Genomic DNA, 20,158 nt, shown 5'->3' with positions numbered 1-20,158 from the left:
TTTTATATGTTTTCTCTCGGAATGACATATGGTCATAAATTTTGTAAAATTGATTTCTGTTTGGCTGAAGCCGTTAATAAAAGTAATTAGTGGCCTATAATCTAAAATTTAGAAACCCCCCCCCTTCAATATGAACGTGCGAACGGCCTAGCTAGCTGACTTACCCATTCAAGTGAGGAGGGAGGTTAGATAACGAATGCACCTAAAGGCGAGTTGAAATGATGGTCTGATCCACTATCTTTGCTCGGCTTGAAAAAGGTTGCAAGTGTAATTATAAAAGTATAATACCGGCCTGAAAAATATTGTAAGCGTAATACCGACTTCATTGTCAAAATGACCATAACCTAATTTAAGATTTTATTGCAGGAAAACAACTAAAGTTTTAAAATTAAACAATAATTATAGTTACTTGTAAAACTAAGAGGATTAGTAGTAGTGACATGAAAAGCAAAGTGCAGAAGTCAAGTTAAAATAGAATAATGGAGCTACGGAGCGTCTAAAACTGATGTCATTTATAAGGATCATAAGAGTGCTAACAAGCTAGAGACTTGTAAAAACAGACAAAATGACATAAGTTATCGGAATACAAACAATGTATGATATTAAGTTAAAGTTAAACAAAATTTTACCTAAACCGACAGCCATCACTCAAAATGAACAAGGATCAGACCGGCTAAAATGAGAATTATACGGTGATACAAACAAAAAAACAAAAACAAGTCTTAAACACCAAAAGCAAAAATAAATGTTCATTCATTTTCACGACGAGCGCAGGACAAAGAGAATCCGCATGATGAGTTTGGTGATGACTGTCCAAAGCTTTAATCTTTCTTCACTTCAGACTCCTTCTCCAGGCCGTCATTGTGAGGAGGGGTAGCAAAAATGGCGTCATCAAAATCCTCGTCTGGTAGACTGCGCGAATCAACATTCTTCATTATGTTAATGTTAGGAGGATCGGCAAAATATGCATCTTCATAGCTGGTGGGGGAAAGGTGTTGATCGTTGCCGCAAGCATCCTCAATGGATTGCCATTTTTCCTCTCCCTAGTCCTCCGTCTTACACACACAACGGTGTGCTGCTACCCATCCACTGGTATAGCTGGTATAGACTTCAGAAATTGGTTGACGGCTTGGCGCTTGACAGCAGGTTTCTCCAAACGAGCCTGCTCAAGATCTCTTTTTGTTTTCTCTTTCTCTGCCTTCTTGGTAGACAATTCCTCCTCCAGCTCAGATATTCGAGCCTTCAACTGATCCTGGTGCATTAATTTCTTTTTAACCACCTCATGATCAGCCACTTGGCTCTCAAGTAGCTTTATCTTACCCTTATAACCCTCAACCTCAGCTTTGGCAACTTTACGTTCCTCATCGGCCTTCTTCACAATGGTCTCAGCCTTATCCGCATGTCTCTGATAATACTCATACATGTGAACGACTTCTACAGCTGAATTGACAGTCTGTGCAGAAGCATGATAGAAAATTAGGTAAAGAACAACGCGAATAAAAGTCTAAAAAATATATGGAAGAAGAAAAAACATACTTTGAGCAAATCGTTCATCATCTAACCATAGGAAGCAGCTAGCCAATTTACAAGTCTATCGGCCGGAGTAGCTAAATCCTTCAGCATCCTCCATCCAAGACTACCTCAAAAAGCTGGGTTGTCAACAATAGCAGATTCACCCCTGTTTACATTAATCTTGGGATGCCAGGATTCGCTAGCAATGTCGATAGGAAAGTCCAAGAGCTCATCTGCAACTTCCTGAGGAATTTTCACATGGGGAATTTCAATAAAATCATTCTTCAGAACAGGGATGTACGTATTTAGACTACTAGAACCGGATCGGCCACTAGTAATGGGCTGGGCTTCCATGTTGATAGATGTAGCCTTATCAGCCTTAGCTAGGGGTTGCCTAGGGACGGAAATGCTCGTTGTCTTTTTTGATATCCTGACCTCATCATCTTCTAAATCAACGGCGTCTAAAACGTTAACATCTGTCTCCTTTAACTCACTTGTTTGATGATCAGGTACTAGAGTAGATTTTTTCCTTTTCGACTGATCTCGGCAAGTAGCTTCGTTGAACCTCTTAGACCTGCTAGTACCTCTGCCCCTTCTGAGAGGGAGGATGGCCGCCCCTGTTGATGTCGGTTGCGAAAAGGCAGTCATGTCGCGCTTGCTCCTTTGTTTTCCTTTCTGAGCTCTAGTGGCAAATACAGGAAGGGTGTCAAACGCCTTCTTAGGGTTGGGTAGACACTGATACTTTACGCTACCGTCTGGATTTTTCCCCAATCTTTCGAACTCTAGCTTGTCAGGACCTGGTGAAAGACAAGGCAAGTTAGTGACAAGATCGATATTAGTGACCTATGATTAAGCTGATACGTCTAACGGATCCAAACAGTGAAACATGTAGCAGAAAGCAGACTACGATTAAACCAAACATAAAGACAAGCAACAATGCGGAAATAAACTAAAGAAAAATAATAAATTAAGTGTTTGTTTAATTATACCATATTCGTTAGTATGGCAAAGACCGATATGAGATAGGGGAGCATTGCCTGGGATATAATTACAATTGGGAAGTCACTCCCTAGGAACAGCTTTTATTTTTTTACCTTCATTTACATACAGGCAGTCAAAAAAGCGAATCTTTCATTTCAAGCTTGCCTAACTTTCTATCCCTAATAGAGTCAAACCTACTATGAGGAAGGTGAAAAGTTCTCCGCAATCTAAAATCCTCAGGGACTTTTAAGAAATAAAATTATTTTGCTATTTTTTACAGTTGGTAAATTTCGGCCACAGTGTAATCTTACCGGAATCAGTATACAAGGACCATCAGCTTGGTGATTGACTGTCCTTTTTTAGCAAGTGTAGCTTACGAATCAGGTTCAAAGTTAATGGAAAATCCATAAATATCATTACCCACACTAAAGACACAATGTTGCGAATTCTTGTCGGTGTCAATTGCGCAACACATATATTCCAGGCCTTAAAGATCTTTTTAATAAAAGGGTGAAGTGCAAAGCCAAGACAAACTCAAAATGCTTTGCATACACCGCAACTTGTCCCTCTAGACAATCAAATACAATGTTATCTTTCTCTAGAAGAGTTAGATCATAACCATCAAGAAGTCTGAAGAGCCTCTTACCAACACCACAATAGTTCTTCTCGGTTGCAGTTTTCAGCCAGGCTTCATCTACAACCATTGTTCTGACCATCAAGTCACTAGACAGTTGTAGTGGATGTCGGTGATCTGCATCATCGTCCTCGGATTTGTAACCCTCATCTAATATTTCCTCTTCAAGGAACTGTTCCCCCCTATTCATATCCTCGTTTATTTCCTCGTCAGTTTCTTCATCGTCGTCATCAGAATTTTCAATTACCACTTCATGATCATCTACCCCTTCATCTTCTTCTTCTTCATCGCCCATATCTTCATCTCTCTCACTAGCAATACTCCGTTCCACAGATTCTACATCCTCATCACGGATATCAAAAATTGGCGAGTCAAGCTCGACCACTAGTGCTTTGCCAAGGCGCCTAACCACACTCTCGGCTTGATCAGAATTGAAGCTAGTACACTTCGTTCTCGGCATTCTTGTGCTCTTAACACCAATTTTACCAAGATTAGAACCATGCTCGTAGACGAAGATTTCTGAATCAGCTTGCTCAATAACACTGATAGATTCAACTTCAACAATATCAATGTCTTCTAAAATGCCAAGATAAACAGGCCGAGAAGACTTTTCAGCTTCCTTCTCTGACGGGAAGGTCAAGGGAATAAACGGGTCAGCCTCACCGACTTTACCCGTAATGGAGTTCTTTATAGATTTAGGCATAATTAACTTAAAAAATGCAGTAGAAAATTACAAAACCCACTAATATATACGACAAACACTGGAAAAATCAAATCAAAGGCAAAGTTCAAAATTTTTACCTCTAGACGTTTCAAACTTTGCTTCAACGAGAGACAAAGAGCAACTGAAATAGCCGAAATCCGACGAACACTTCCTTATAAACCCAAGTGAAATATTTTTGTTGTAGAATTGGGATTAATGGAGATTAAGCACCAGAAAATTCTTTAGAGAAATTTTTTGAAAACCTAGGTTCAAAATGAGGAAAAATCGCTCATTTCCTCTATTTATACTTCAAGTGAACAGTGTTCTTTGATTTGACACTTGATGTATGTAATCCAATGGCTGAGGAGAAGATGCTTCTCCAACAACCTGTATCCAATGATTAACACGTGCCCCACTACTTTCAAGTTTTTCTTGCCTAATTACATGTATAATAAATTTAAGTAATTTGCTCAACTTTAGGGGAAAATCGAAGATTTTTAATGTCGGCCTCATATAAATTGAGCAAATCACATTTTTTTAATTTGCTCACTTTAGGGGCAAATCGGAAATTTTTTAATCTCGTCCTAAGTTTAAATTGTGCAAATCACATTTTTTAATTTGCTCACTTTATGGGCAAATCGGAGATTTTTTAATCTCGGCCTAAGTTTAAATTAAGCAAATCACATTTTTTAATTTGCTCACTTTAGGGGCAAATCAGAGATTTTTTAAATCTCATACATATTTTCCAAATGGTACAATTATGTTTTCACACTACATTGCTAGTATCGGCCACGTGGAGAGCTGCTTCAGACCACGTAAGCACTTGATGCCTACAAAGTCGGTTTGCCACCTATGTCGATAGGTGGCACCAGCTTGGTTATCTTCCTATAAATACCCAAGCATATTTTCACTATGAAGGTACAATCTCTCTCTCTCTCTCTCTCTCAATATATTCTTACCTTCTCATTTACTCTTCTAATCCAATTGCTAACTTTATCATCGGAGCGCTAATCCCCGGATAATCCCCCAGGATAGCTAATTTGTGCTGATTATGCAGGAGCTTAATTGGACGGTAAACATTTACCAACCCCAAGGACTTACGATACAGGAGCTCACCCAGAACAGTAGGGATATATAATGTATTACTGAAAAGTTGTAGAAGTATAATTATAACCAGATCAATGTAATTTAAGAGTTATGAGAAATGGACAAAATATATGGTGCAAGGGTTTCTGTTTTGAGTTCGATTTAGAATTTTACTAATCTATCTTTCATTTTAAATTAGAATAAGGCTAATGATATTTTAGGAAGTATCTAAACATATAGATTATTTTAGAAAATCTAAAAGCTTAATTTATGAATCATGTGAGCTAGATTTTGAGCTAAGGGACCTAAAAATTTTAGAATTGGCTAAGGTTTATGGAAAATGGCTTGGAAATTGGCCAATTGTTTGAATGGAATTTGCTAAGTTTTATTGAAGTACCAATTTCATTATTTTTTTTTTGACAAAGGTCAACACAAAAAGAAAGAACAAAAAAACGTAGTAAAAGTAGCTAAGTAACTGACGTTTCCTAGCTGACGTAGCTAGGCAGTGAGCAAGAAGAACAGCAGCCCGAGATACCTTCTGAATAAGACAAATTTGAAAAGATGGAAGGATATCCTGGAGTTGTTGTTGAATCCAAACAGTGGAAATGTCCTTAAAGGTGATGCTTCGCAGAGTAGAAAGAGACGACATGCAATCAGTTTGAAGAAGAATCTGGGAGAACCCGCGCTGAAGAGCCATCCGTAAAGCGAATAGACAAGCAAGTAACTCCGTCTGAGAAGCGGAAAGAGCGAAGAAAGCCCAAGCAGCTCCCTTTAGTCTGATGTCGTCATCTAAAGAGTAAAAGCACCAACCAATACCTGCTCTGCAGTCCTGAGGATCCCAGGCACCATCGACAATGAGAGCCAAAGTTGGAGAGATATTTCCATTTCTTTAAGATAGAAAGAAAGCGCTTGGGAACCAAAGCCAGGGGGGAGGAGTGATAACTAAAGGAGAAAGATCTCTAGCAGCCGAACTACGGAGACTCCAATCTTGCGCGATTTGGAAGATAGCAGTATGGGAGCAAATCTCCTGTCGGAAACGGATGTTGTATCTATGAATCCAGATTGCCTAGGCGAAAGATAAGATGGATTCTAGACCAGACCAATCCTTAAGTTTAATAACCGATGAAAGCAGAGAGGTGAACCACTGCAGGAAAGAGAGATTAGGAGTAGGAGGACGAATACCCAGAGGACCACAAACCCAGAGCCGACGAGTAAATGAGCAGTGAAGAAAGACATGCTCCATCGACTCAGGAACCAAATGACAGAAAGAATAAGAAGGATCTATAGGGAGACCCTTGTTTCATAACTTTAGTGCCACTAGAAGGGCATCATGTAAAACCTTCCAAATAAAGATTTTGCATTTGGGGAAAATAGGTAAAGCCCAGAACTTATTCCAATCGAGAGGGTAATTAGAAGGGCCAGTCCAAGGGAACCACTCCGAAGCTTGGACCAAGTGCTCGTAAACCGAATTGGAGGAGAAAACACCGTCTCTAATGAATTTCCAATAAACATAGTCATCCATAAGCTTAGGAGGGCGCTCAAGGCTAAGGATTTTGGTAGCTATGGATGGAGGGAATAAAGCATGAACCAAAGTAGAATCCCAAGCATTAGATTTGGGATCCAGAAGAGAAGACACCAGAGTCACCTGAACCGATCCAGCAAGAGAATCCTTAAACTGCACAAAAGTACCTGGCACCCAAGAATCTTGAAGAATACGAACCTGAGAACCATTCCCAACCTTCTAAATAAAGCCTATTTTTAAGGTTTGAAGACATTCTTGAACACTTCTACACCCCCAAGATAGCCTGGAGAGGCGACCCTCGGAACGAAGATGTAAGAGCGAAGGATACTTAGCCTGAAGAACTTGAGAAACCAGGAGTTGAGAATTCTACATAATACGCCAAGACTGGCTGGCTCACAAGGAAGAATTTAAAATACCCAAGTGTCAAATGCCCAAATCGCCCATACCTTTAGGCGTAAAAAGGATGGAAGACGAAGCAAGAGCCATGCCTTTAGAGTGAGAGCTTGTCTTCCACCAGAAGCGGACTAACATTTTATTAATTTTATCTGTAATGGAAGACGGGATCTTAAACATCTATAAGATATGATTAAGAGAGGCGACCAAAACGGAGTTAATAACAACCAATTTAGCTGCCGCCAAGAGGTGCAGAGGGGAGAAAGTAGTCAGGCGAATGGCAATCTTATCGACAAGGGGTGGGAAAGCTTTACATTTACTTCTCCCAAAGTCTACAGGGAGACCCAAGTACGAGCCAAGAGAAGGGAGAGCCTCCAGATGTAAGGAAAAGGCTAGGTAATCCCAGTAATCATCTAAAACATTAGGGCTAAACCGAACAAACAATTTTTGTAAGTTAACCATCTAACGTAACAAATTACAGAATTGTTGCACCACTTGAAGAACATTGGAACAGGCCTAGGGAGAAGGTTGAAAGAATAAAAAAGAGTCATTAGCAAAAAACAGATGGGAGATAGAAGGAGCATGATGAGAAATTCTAATTCCTCTGAAAAGCCTATCTCTTTCTGCTCTCCGAATCATAGCCGAAAAAATCTCCATACAAAGAACAAATAAGTATGAGGAAAGAGGATCCCCCTTACAAAGTCCGCAAGCTAGCCTGAAAATTTTTGTTGGATTACCATTAACTAGAATCCGGTATGAAACTGTAGAGACGCATTGGCGAATGATATGAATCCAGTAAGGAGGGAACCCAAAGACTTCAAGAACCTGCCACAAGAACTCCTAGTTGACTTTGTCGTATGCCTTGTTCATATCTACCTTTAGAGTAGCCTACATAGTACGACCTCAAGATTGATTCATGTATGATAGGACCTCATGGGCTAGAAGGTTGTTGTCCGACATAAGTCTATCAGGAACAAAAGCATTCTGAAAGTTGGAGACCAAGGAAGGTAAAACCTTACGAAGCCGAGAAGAGAGACATTTGGCTATGCATTGGTAAAGAAAATTGTGTAAGCCAGTAGGTTGAAACTGAGAAGGTTGCTGGGGATGATCCACCTTGGGAATGAGGACAATAAAGGTTCGGTTCCATTCTCTTAGCATATGATCATGGAGTAAGAAGTATTGAATAGCATACATCATCGAGGGACCAATAATAGACTAATGAGACTTAAAGAAAGTAGAAGTAAAACCATCAGGACTTGGAGATTTAGAATCATCAAAAATAAACATAGCTTTCCTGATCTCGACAGTAGAGAAAGGGATCATAAGATCTTTTTTAGCCCTATTCGAGAGATGAGGAAGCTCCAGGTTTGTCCAGTCAAAATCTACGGTCGATATCTGGGACTGATGACAACTAAAAAGGGTTGAGAAGTAATCTAGAATAATTTTACGAATGTCATTCTGATCATGAACCCATCCTCCTAACGAGTTCTGGAGACCCTGGATTTTTTTTTCCGACGCCAAACCTGAACATGGGAGAAAAGAAGATGAGAGTGACTATCTCCTAAAACATCCTACTTGAATTTAGCTCGCTGTTTCCAATAGAGATAGGCGGCCTGAGAATGAGCGACTTTTTCTTCTCACAAGGAAAGAAAAAGATGGCGATGAAATTTGGACTCTAGATTCTGAGCTAAAGGAGAAAGAGAATTATGCAACTCCTTCCAATTAATACCCCAGAGCTTCTTATGAATGATATACCATTTGAGCAGTTTAGAACGCAGTCCTTCCAACTTTCGAGAGATAGAAAACATAGGGGAGCCCAAGATGTCCAAAGACCAAGATAAAGCAATAATGTTAGCGACCTCTTTTGGGAGAAGACACCAATTATTAATCCTGTATGGTTTGTGACCATCAGAAGTAGTCTTTTCCTGGAGGACAATAGCCGCATGATCTGAAAAAATGATAGGCTGATGAAGAAGAGAAGCATCTAGGTGGTCAATCAACCAATGATGAGAGGCATAAGCTTTATCTAAATGTTCAAAAGTTGGATCTCTATTATTGTAACCGTTGGTCCGGGTAACGGTAGGACCTGTAAAAGGGATGTCCAATAACCCGGTATCAAATTTCCATTCCTGAAATTCCGTTTGACCCATAATTTTCCCGGAACCACCAACTTTATCTGTACTTATTCAACCTGATTGAAATCCCCTATTAGAACCACATTTTGATAATTTTGTAAGATATTAGAAATATCAGCCCAAACAGAAGAACGGCCCGAAGGATGAGGCGATCCGTACACAAACAAAATATATTTTATTTCATCATTCGGAGTACAAACTTCACACAAAATTACATTAGGAGACACCACTGTAGGAACTACCCTAAGCGGGGAAAACCAAAAGACAACCAACCTGCCGCTAAGACCTTGATTGTCTACACCACAAAAACCATCAAACCTTAGAGAAGCTAATTTTTGTACAACATCATTTACAGCTACAAAAGTCTCCATAATAACAATATATCAACAGAGAAAGAGTGGGCTAGAGTGATGAGTGACATTTATGGCACTCATTTGGTCCCTTTTTGGATGAATTCTATTTCATTTTATCTCTCTTTTGTTTAGTTTTCCTTAAATTTATTCTAGTTTTCTTCATTTCATGCTTTTTGTAGTTAGTTTCTCTATTTTATGCATTTTCTAGTTTACTTGCTATTTTTCCCTTTTACTTGCTTTTTATCCTTTGATTATAGGTTGTGATTGATTGTCCAAGGATTCCCGAGCTTCCTCTCCATGGTCTTCCATTGATTTTCATGCCTAAAGCTTGTGCAAGAACTTTCAAGTCAAAGGGAGGTCCAAGGAGCATTCTTCAAGGTCTTGTATATGCCTTTCTTATGGCTTATGCCCTTCAAGAAATTCAAGAAAGTTCCTGCCTACCTTGTCCTCCATCACCATCATCTAGGATGTGTGCACCGCATGAGCTAGGACGAAGAAGAAGAGAAGGAGTCTGCAGCTTTGTGCGGGCGCACTCGAGGAGTGTGCGGCCGCACATCTGTCGAGTGCGGCCGCACACCAGGTGCGTGCGGGCGCACCTTTCTGGGTGTGTTCCCGTGCGCGCCACTCTCTCTCCTCCGAGCACCCGCACTGGCGTGGGTCTATTTTTGGATGTCAATCCCAACTTCCTCTTTGTATTGATAGTTATTTCTTTCCTTTTATGGAGAGAGAATGGGATCTTCATTAGTGAGAATTAGATTAGATTAGATTTTTAGAGAGAGAAAAACACTAGTTCTTAGCATTTTTAGAGAGAGAAAATGTGGGTTTGATGATTGATGATTGAAGATTGCTACATTTGATTTGATTTCTATCAAGTTTGTAAGGATTCTTTACTCTTTAATGCAATTTAATGTTTGATTTCATTAGTATTGTTGTTTGATTTGGTTAATTGATAGTTTGATTGATTTTGATTGAATTTGTTGGTTTCAATTTGATTTCAATTGATGAATTTGGGAATGATGATTAGTTTAGCTTTGATTTTGATGTTCTTCATGGATTGTGAGTAGTTTATTTGCTAGGGTAGTGGTGAAGCATGTATTGATGATGAAGTGAGATTAATTTGGGGGAAATTGATTGAGTTGATAATGTGATTAAATTTGTTGATTGATTTTGTGCATGTGTGTGCTTGATTAGGCTTGATCACCCTTGTTATTCACACTAGATTGCATTGTGAGTTCACATTGATACGGACCATTGATTTGTGGCTTGCATTTACTCGATTGAGATATCTTGTGATGTTTCCTAGCTAGTGTTTGATGTAGTTGACGCTAATTAGACCTCTAGGAGAATAGCTTGATGTACTCTCTTGGTTGCAATTTCGGTTTTCCCTCACATTGCTTGACTTGATTGGTTGAATCCCCAAGTTGATTGAACTTCGTTGTTGATGCATGTGGATCCATTCCCCTAGTGCCTTTGCATTTGTTTAGTACAAGCTTTTTGAATCGCCTAGCTTAGCTCTAGTTTCTACCATAAACCCCTACTAGACTTCGGAATAGCTTGACTTAGGCATTGTGCATTCGACCTCCATTCCTTTAGGTTCGACCTTGACTTATCACTACACTAAATAGGGGTTAGTTGAGTTACAAATTTTGTTTGATTGGGTGGGGTGGTAGCCCGACAACCTACCGTTCTTCATCCCATCAAAATGGCACCGTTGCCGGGGAATGGTGCTTTGAGTGCATGTTGTTGTTGAGTCTATTCCACTCTATTTGCAAAATACAAAAAGATTTTACACTTTAGGCTACACTTGTAGCCGTGCTACTAATATTTTCTTTGAGTCTTGTGTGCATAGATCCCAAGCCATGGGAGGAAATTCAAGAGTTGCCTTGAAGGAACTAGGAGTGCCCGGTGCATATAGGTGTGAGAGCGGCATAGCTCCACCTACAACACCGGAAATTGACTTTGATATTCGGCCGGCAATGATCACCCTAATTGAGAGGAGACAATATAGTGGGGCTAAGAATGAGAGCCCGTTGAACCATCTTAAGGAGTTTGAAAAATATTGTAACACGATCAAAGTTAATGGAGTGTCTCAAGAGATCATCCGCCTTAAGTTGTTCCCTTTCTCCCTCATAGGAAGGTCTTTGGAATGGCTAGACAAAGAGGTGAAGCCCAATTCATTGAGAACGTGGGATGATGTCACTAAAGCTTTCTTGTTCCGCTTCTATCCTCAAAAGAAGACGGCGGAGGCAAGAGCTTTGATTCAAGGGTTCAAGCAAAAGCCAAATGAAAGTCTCTATGAAGCATGGGAAAGATTTAAGGATTATCAAAGGGAGTGTCCACACCATGGGATTCCTACCTATCAAATCATACATATCTTCTATGGTGGGTTAAGTTCTCATGGGAGAGCAAGTTTGGATGCCGGAGCCGGAGACCCAATCATGAACAAAACAGAAGAAGAAGTGGTTGATGCAATTGATGAAGTGGTTCGTCATTACATGAATTGGCAAGAAGTGGAGAGAGAACAACAATCAAGGGTTACTCAATCGAACAACTTAGTGCCATCAATGATTTGACTACTTTGATTGCGGATTTAGGGAAATAAGTTATGTCTCTCAAAGAAAAGCTTGAGAAGCCCCCTTCCCAAGCTCCAATTCTTCCCTCCCAAATTAAGGGGAGAGGTACATCTTCTCACTCTAACTCTAATCTTTCTTCTTGTTGCATGATTGTGGAATGTTGGCCTTGTGAATTATGTGGAATGAATGATCATAATGCTTCTATGTACCCAAATGTTCCTTGTAATGAATGTGATGGAAGTGAAATGGAACATGTGAATTATATCAATAATCATGCTTGTGAACCTAGAATTGATGTTCAAAGGAATGTTGGAAATAGGAATTATCATATGAATCATGATGATTATAACCAAAATGGAGGTTGTAGAAATCATGGATACTGGGATTCATGGTAACTATAACCATCATGGTTGTAATGGTCATGGTCATGGCCATAGACATGGGGATCATAATCAAGGTTATGATAACCATGGTCGACAAAGGAGCCAAAATCAAACTAGGGGTAATTGGAATAATCAATCTTGGGGATATTTTCAAGCAAATTTTCAAAGAGGTTCCCCAATTGATTTAGTTCCAAATGCTCAAAGTTCAAGTGATAATTCCTATGATCAATCATTTTCTTCTAGGGAATTTTTGGAAAGTGTCATTGAGAAACAAGCCAAAACTTTGGAAATTTATATGGCTTTGAATGAAGAGAAGTTTAATTACATGTTGGCATATAACAAGGATTTAAGTGAAAAACTTTCTCAATTGACTAGTGTGTTCAAGGGATATGCAAACTCTTCTTCTTTGACTCCACCTAACCTAGATTCTAGGAACCCTATGTATGCCATTGTTACTAGAAGTGGTAGGGTCCTTGAGGGAGGTGTGCCTAAGAAGAGTGTTGCTAAAGAGAGTACTAGTAAGAGTCCCATTGAAGTTGAAGGTGATGATGTCCTTTGAGTGAAAATGTTAATGAGGGACGGGTAGAGAAGGTGATAAAGAAAGAGAAAGAGAAAGAGGTTTGCAAACCAAGGCTTCCCTATCCCCAAAGATATAATAGATATAAGTTGGATGAGCAATTTGGGAAATTTGTAGAGATGCTTAAGCAACTTCATCTAACTCTTCCTTTCACCGATGTTGTTGAACAAATGCCAAACTATGCTAAGTTCCTTAAGGAGATTTTGAGTGGAAAAAGGACTTGTGATGTGATGGAGACAATTAGCCTTACCGAACATTGTAGTGCAATTATCATGAACAAGATGCCTCCTAAGTTGAAGGATCCCGGAAATTTTTCCATCCCTTGTGCCATTAACAAGACCCAAATTGATAATGCCTTATGTGACTTAGGAGCTAGTGTTAGCCTTATGCCATATTCGGTTTATCAAAGATTAGGTCTAGGAGAACTTCTACCTTCCAAGATTACTTTGCAATTAGCCGATAGGTCGATCAAGATTCCTAAGGGAAAGGTAGAAGATGTGCCTTTAAGGGTTGGGAAATTTGTTATTCCGATTGATTTTGTAGTGTTGGATATGGATGAAGATGCTACAATACCTATCATCTTAGGTAGACCTTTCCTTGCTACATCGGGGGCTATGATAGGTGTTAAAAGTGCTAAGATTTCTCTTAAGATTGGAGAGGAGGTAGTTGAATTTGATTTGAATGAAGGAATGAAATATCCCTCTTCTTCTTTTGAGAATTGCATGAGAGTTGAAGTGCTTGATAATATTGTGAATTCCATGCATGAGCACTTGCTCACATCTAATGATCCTCTTGAGTGTGTTTTGTTGAATAAGGAAAAGATAGGTATCCCAAGCAAGGAAGTGCAATTGTATGAAGATTTGCTTGATGGAGGCAATATAGGGAGTGAAGAAGAAATTTGTATGGGGATATCAAGTCAAGATGCTTTGCAAGTGGCCTCAACCAAAGAAGGTAAAGGTGTTCCCATGGTAGAGCTCAAACCTCTACCATCACACCTTAGGTATGAATTCTTAGGCCCTAATTCTACATATCCCGTTATTGTTAGTGCATCCTTGAGTGAGAGCCAAGCTCAAGCGTTATGTGGTGTTTTGAGAAATCACCAAGGTGCTTTAGGGTACACAATTGATGATCTTAAAGGCATAAGCCCCGCCTTGTGTACACACCACATAACACTTGAGGAAGGCACCCTACCTTCTATTGAACGACAAAGGAAGCTACATCCCCAAATGGGAGAAGTAGTCAAGAAAGAGATCACCAAGCTTTTGGATGCGGGAATCATATTCCCCATCTCAAGCTCAAGGTGGGTCTCCCCCGTGCATGTCGTTCCTAAAAAGGGGGGTATGACCGTAGTTGAGAATGAGAAAGGTGAACTCATTCCAACTAGAACGGTCACCGGTTGGAGGATGTGTATACACTATAGACGTCTAAACACATCAACCAAAAAGGATCACTTCCCTCTCCCTTTTATTGACCAAATGCTTGAAAGGTTGACTAGGCACAAATTTTATTGCTTCCTTGACGGATATTCGGGATTCTTTCAAATTCCTATTCATCCCGAGGATCAAGAAAAGACAACCTTCACATGCCCCAATGGTACTTTTGCATATAGAAGAATGCCCTTTGGATTGTGTAATACTCCGGCGACCTTTCAAAGGTGTATGATGAGCATTTTTGGGGACATGCTTGAAGAAGAAATGGAAGTTTTCATGGATGAATTTTCCGTGGGAGGTGTTTCATTTGAGGAATGCCTCAAAAATCTTGAAAAATGTCTTGAGAGATGTGAAAAGGTCAATTTGGTGCTTAATTGGGAAAAATGCCACTTCATGGTGGAAGAAGGGATTGTGCTAGGCCATAAGATTTCTCATAAAGGCATTGAAGTTGACAAAGCTAAGATTGAGGTGATAGAGAAGTTTCCCCCTTCGATTAATGTGAAAGGAGTAAGATCGTTTTTGGGTCATGCCGGGTTTTATAGAAGGTTTATCAAAGACTTTTCTCTCATTGCTAAGCCTTTAAATGATCTTCTCCAAAAAGATGTTAATTTTGTCTTTGATGATGTTTGTTTGGAAGCTTTTAATAGATTGAAGAAAGCTTTGACTTCTACTCCTATTGTCCAAGCCCCTAGATGGGATTTGCCATTTGAGCTTATGCGTGATGCAAGTGATACGGCCATAGGAGGTGTGTTGGGTCAAAGAATTGACAAAAAACTCCATGTCATCTATTATATGTCGAAGACCCTCAATGGTGCTCAAAGAAATTACACAACAACGGAAAAGGAATTCTTGGCTATTGTTCATTCTTTTGAGAAATTCCGTTGTTATTTGTTGGGGTCTAAGACTATAGTCTTCACCGATCATGCGGCTTTGAAGTATCTCTGTGGAAAAAAGGAATCCAACCCGAGGTTGATTCGTTGGGTCCTTGAGCTTCAATCTTTTGATCTTGAGATCCGGGATAAAAAAAAGGTGCGGAAAATGTTGTTGCGGATCATTTGTCTAGACTTGAGGATTTTCAAGTTCAAGATGATGGGTCCCCTATAGAGGACCGGATGTTGGATGATTCATTATATGTTATCAATGTGAAGGAGCTCCCTTGGTTTGCCGATTTGGTGAATTTTCTTGCTTGTGGGGAGTTCCCTCCTTCCTTTTCCAACAATCAAAGGAGGAAGCTCAAGAGAGAAGCTAGGCACTATGTTTGGGATGAGCCAATCTTGTACAAAAGAGGTGTGGATGGATTGTTGCGCCGGTGTGTGCCAAATGAGGAAATACCAAATGTTTTGAAGATGTGCCACTCGGATCCTAGTGGTGGTCATATGGGTGTTTCAAGAACGACCTCTAAGGTGCTTCAATGTGGATTATGGTGGCCTAACCTCTTCAAGAATGCTTGGGAGTATGTCAAATGTTGTGACCAATGCCAAAGGACCGGGAATATTTCAAGAAGGAATGAGATGCCCCAACAACCAATACTTGAGTTGGAAATATTTGATGTTTGGGGTATAGATTTTATGGGTCCTTTTCCATCTTCTTATGGGAATCAATATATTCTTGTTGCCGTTGATTATGTGTCAAAGTGGGTGGAAGCCATTGCTTCTCCAACTAATGACCATAAAGTGGTGATGAAATTGTTCAAAAAGATAATATTCCCTAGGTTTGGCATCCCCAGAGCGGTTATAAGTGATAATGGCTCCCATTTTGTGCACTATGCTTTCCGGAAGATGTTGAAGAAGCATGGAGTGAACCAAAGATTTGGTCTTCCTTATCACCCTCAAACCAATGGGCAAGTTGAGGTATCAAATCGTCAAATTAAGTTGATTCTTGAGAAGACGGTTGCAAGGAGTAGGAAAGATTGGGCAAACAAGCTAGATGATGCCTTGTGGGCATATAGAACGACTTTCAAGACTCCTATTGGTACCAGTCCTTATCGCTTGGTTTATGGGAAGTCTTGTCACCTTCCGGTTGAGCTTGAGCACCGCACTCTTGGGCTATTAAGAAGATCAATTTTGATTTGGCTAGTGCGGGTGAGCAACGTTGGTTGGACTTACATGAGTTAGAAGAGCTTCGGTTGGATGCGTATGATTGTGCTAGCTTGTATAAAGCTAGAACTAAGGAGGTGCATGATAAGCTCATTGAGAAGAAAGAGTTTGTTCCGGAGGATAAGGTGCTCCTTTTCAATTCCAAAATGAGGCTTTTCCCTGGAAAATTGATGTCTCGTTGGACCGGTCCTTTTGTTGTTCAAGAGGTGTTCTCAAATGGCTCCATTGAAATTTCTCCTTTGGACTTTTCGAGGACTTTTAAGGTTAACGGACATAGGCTCAAGCGGTATTATGATGGAGTATTTGTGGGGGTCATCCATGATATGACTCTCTATGATCCACCTTGAAAGAGGTGGAGGATGTCTAGCTTAAGACTCTAAAATAAGCGCTTCACGGGAGGCAACCCGTGTTTTCTAACTTTTTCTCCTTGTTCTTTTGACTTTTCTTTGTGTTTTGATGATGTTTTTGTGATTTAATCTTGTTGTGTTTGATGTTGTAGGTTGGTTTGAGTTGATTTCCAACAATTTTAATGCCAATTTTGAGGTAAACTTGTCCCAATTCTTAAGTTGGAAAAATGGGTAAGTATGGAGGATGGTGAGTACTTGTGTTTATTTTCATGATTTCATGTTTTTCACTCTTCAATATGAAGTGTAGCTACTGCCTATATGGTTCCCCATGACCATCATAGGGGGTGTGCGCACTAGGTGAGGGAGGAAGGAACTCGGAGGAAAAACCCCAGTATTTGTGCGGGCGCACACCAGTTATGTGCGGCCGCACACGAGCTCTGTGCGGGCGCACATACCCCATGTGCGACCGCACCTAGCTGGGTGTACGAAGGTTTGTTTTCCCTCCTCTTTTAAGGCCGATTCCCCTTATCTCTCTCTCTCTCCTACTTCATTCTACTTCCTTCATTGATCTATTGGGGTTGCTCATAGTTATTCTTCATCTTCATCATATTATTTTTCATCTTTCTACATCAAATCTCCATAATTCTCACTAGTTTAATACCCAAGTCTTCATTCTACTTCACTAAAGGTAATATTTTCTCACTCCTAGTTTGAAATTTTGGGTATTTTTCAATTGGAACTTGTTGGTATGATTGTTGGAGATGTTTATGTGTAGTAGTGTTTTTCTTGCTCTAATCTTGTGATTTCCTATCAATTGAGAGTATAATTGCATGTTTTATGTGATAAAGTTTCAATTTTATACCTCATGAGGCTTTGAGCATGATTAGTACTACCCTCACTCACATCACCATTGTTACCACTACTTGTTCTAATGTTGATGACTATGGAAATGTTGATGTTGGTTTTGTGAAATTTAATTATGATGATGATATTATTTGAGCATATTATGAGTTTTGGCATGAATTTTGTTGGATTTTCATATGATTAGTTTTAGGGTATTTTGTTGATGTTGATGGTGATAGTGGAGATAATGGTTTGTTGGTAATATAGTATATTGTTGCTTCTATTAGTTATGATTTGGGGTAATATTTGTGTCAATTGTGATGCTTTGATTATGCATTATTCAACTCTATTGAATTTTTGCTTAACTCTTTGAATATTGTACACTTTATTTTTCCCCATATTCATGATTGATTTTTGGCATACTATTCCTATTTTTGAAGCCATTCTCTTTGTCCATTATTTTGTAGATGGGTGGTTCAAGGCAAGCAAAACGTACCAAGGTTACAAATTCAAGAGGAACCATTGATCCACCTTCCACCATCAAGGAAACATACGGCATCAAGTTTAAGGTCCAAAAGCATTGGGACCGATTTGAGAGTCTATCATCGAGGAAATTATATTCTACGAGATTTTATGATCATGATACCACCACTCTTCTAGGGATCGACGATGATGTCCGAATGTTAGCTCGGAATTTAGGCCTTGAGCAATTCATCGATCTTAGTGCTCCCACATTTGCAAGGCTCACATATGAATTTCTATCATCTCTCGATGTGCACACGAGTGGCAACGACAATGAATGTCCAACACTATCTTTCCAAGTGTTCAATGAGGATTATACTATTCCCCTCTCATTCCTAAACAAGATGTTCCATTTCCCGGAGCCGATCGAGGGTGTGCCTTTGATTTATCCGGCTTATGAAACTCTTCATCACGACCATAAGTACGACGAAGATGATTGGTGGGATAGCATTTCTAATGAAGACGCTTATTGTGCTCAATCTTCAAAGTCGGCCTCAATAGTCCATGGTGCGATGCGCTATTTTAGCCGCATCCTCTTATGCATTTTTCTCAAAGGAATCTCTTGGAGCCATGTCTCAAGAACAATTAAGTTGGTTATGGTTGGCAAGTCAACCCAAGGATGATGAAGTGGAGGTGATCGATTTTGCAAGGCACTTGCTCGACCGTTTCATCGACATTAGGGACGGCTTCTTTCTCTCGGGGAGCATACAAATAGGGGGTATGATTACCATCATTGTGTTGTCACTTAACAAAAAGTATGCATCCATGATTGGGAATCTTAAGGAGATTAGAGACCCAAGAGATAGGGCCCCGTCTTAACAAAAAGTATGCATACAAATAGGGCCCCGTCTCTGCTATCCCTATTGGGAGGGCCCACATGTGGCACATAGTGCCATTCGTGGGACCTCTAGGGGGGATTATGATTACAAGAGGCCGGGAGGGTGTGACTGGACTTATGATCCAGCTAACCCTGCTCCTTTCCCTTCCCCTGAGACTGAGGGGAGGTGGGGTCGTTCGGGCCCCCCTGTTTTGGATGATTGGTCTGAGTATTTTGCTGCTGATGCCCTTAGGAGGTTAGGTAGGGCTAATGGTAAGGAGGTTGTTTCCATGGGTGGGGGGGAGCTCTAGTTCTACCCCCTACTTTAGTGCTGAGTGAGCCGTGTTGGCTACCCCTCTCCGTTTGCATGTTTTATGATTGTGTTTCATGTTTGCCCTATGGTTGGGTTTAGCTTGGGGGAGGGGTAGCTCATTTCTAGCTTAGGGGAGTTGGTTTAGGTTGGTTGTGGTTTGCATGTCCTCCTCCTTGCTAGTGGTTCATTTAGAATTATTCCTTCTTAGCCTCCATGTCCTTTTTCTGATCTGATGTCTCTGTGATGTTTTCTCTGCTGATTTCTCTAATGATGACTTACTTTGATTCCCTTTCTATCTGCTCTGCTGTTATTCTGCCGATTCTTGTTGATGATGATGTTTCCTGATGTTCCACTGTCTCTGATATATATTTTTCATTTACTGACGTTATGCTGCCAAATTTTTGGCTGATTTCATTTGGAAGTTACTGACAATTTTCTTTGTATATATAGAATCTTTTATTTTCTTTTTCTCACTTGGTTTCTTGAAGAAGCTTCTGTTTATGGAATGCGACGAGGTGGTTTCTACTTGCTTCGTTTATTTTTACTACGCTTGGAAGCCCGGTGAGACCTTTCTTATTTTTCTCTTTATTTTTCTTGGTTGCATAGAATAGGATTAGTTTAGGGGAAGTTGAATGGTTCGAGGATGAATGCTTGTTAACACGTAATGTGTTTGGGATCGATGACGTTGATGTCGATCGATCACTTGTTTGTCGATTGGGTTTTTTTATGTGTTTAACTTGCTTTCTAGTCCATTGCATGCTATTTCTCCTATATTTCCTTTTCTATGTCTCCATTTCTTTTCTTTATTTTTCTTTTTATTTTTGATGTGATTTTAAGGCTTTATTTTTCATTTTTCTTATGAAATGAACTTTGTACATTGGTCTTGTTTTTTGCATGATTTTCTTCCTAGGTTGAAAAGGTATGCACGGTTTGAGACT

General features: G+C 39.9%; 1 protein-coding gene and 1 non-coding gene across 2 annotated transcripts; both read right to left on the bottom strand.

Annotated features, from left to right (window-relative positions):
- Nucleotides 1-8,046: 8,046 nt before the first annotated feature.
- On the bottom strand, nucleotides 8,047-8,981 carry LOC145566618 (uncharacterized). Its single transcript, XM_081625980.1, has 2 exons — nucleotides 8,561-8,981; nucleotides 8,047-8,354 (listed from the first exon to the last, which is right to left on the bottom strand). Exons 1-2 carry the CDS (start codon nucleotides 8,979-8,981, stop codon nucleotides 8,047-8,049), a joined length of 729 nt encoding a protein of 242 aa, XP_081482106.1.
- Nucleotides 8,982-11,563: 2,582 nt separating this feature from the next.
- Nucleotides 11,564-11,669, bottom strand: LOC145569582 (small nucleolar RNA R71). The gene has a single exon (XR_014096173.1). It is a non-coding gene; the product is annotated as a small nucleolar RNA R71 (small nucleolar RNA).
- Nucleotides 11,670-20,158: the final 8,489 nt, after the last annotated feature.

Source organism: Chenopodium album, chromosome 11 (assembly GCF_948465745.1).
Source record: "Chenopodium album chromosome 11, dcCheAlbu1.1, whole genome shotgun sequence".
Classification (NCBI taxonomy): domain Eukaryota; kingdom Viridiplantae; phylum Streptophyta; class Magnoliopsida; order Caryophyllales; family Amaranthaceae; genus Chenopodium; species Chenopodium album.
This window is presented reverse-complemented; position numbering and strand designations above follow the sequence as displayed.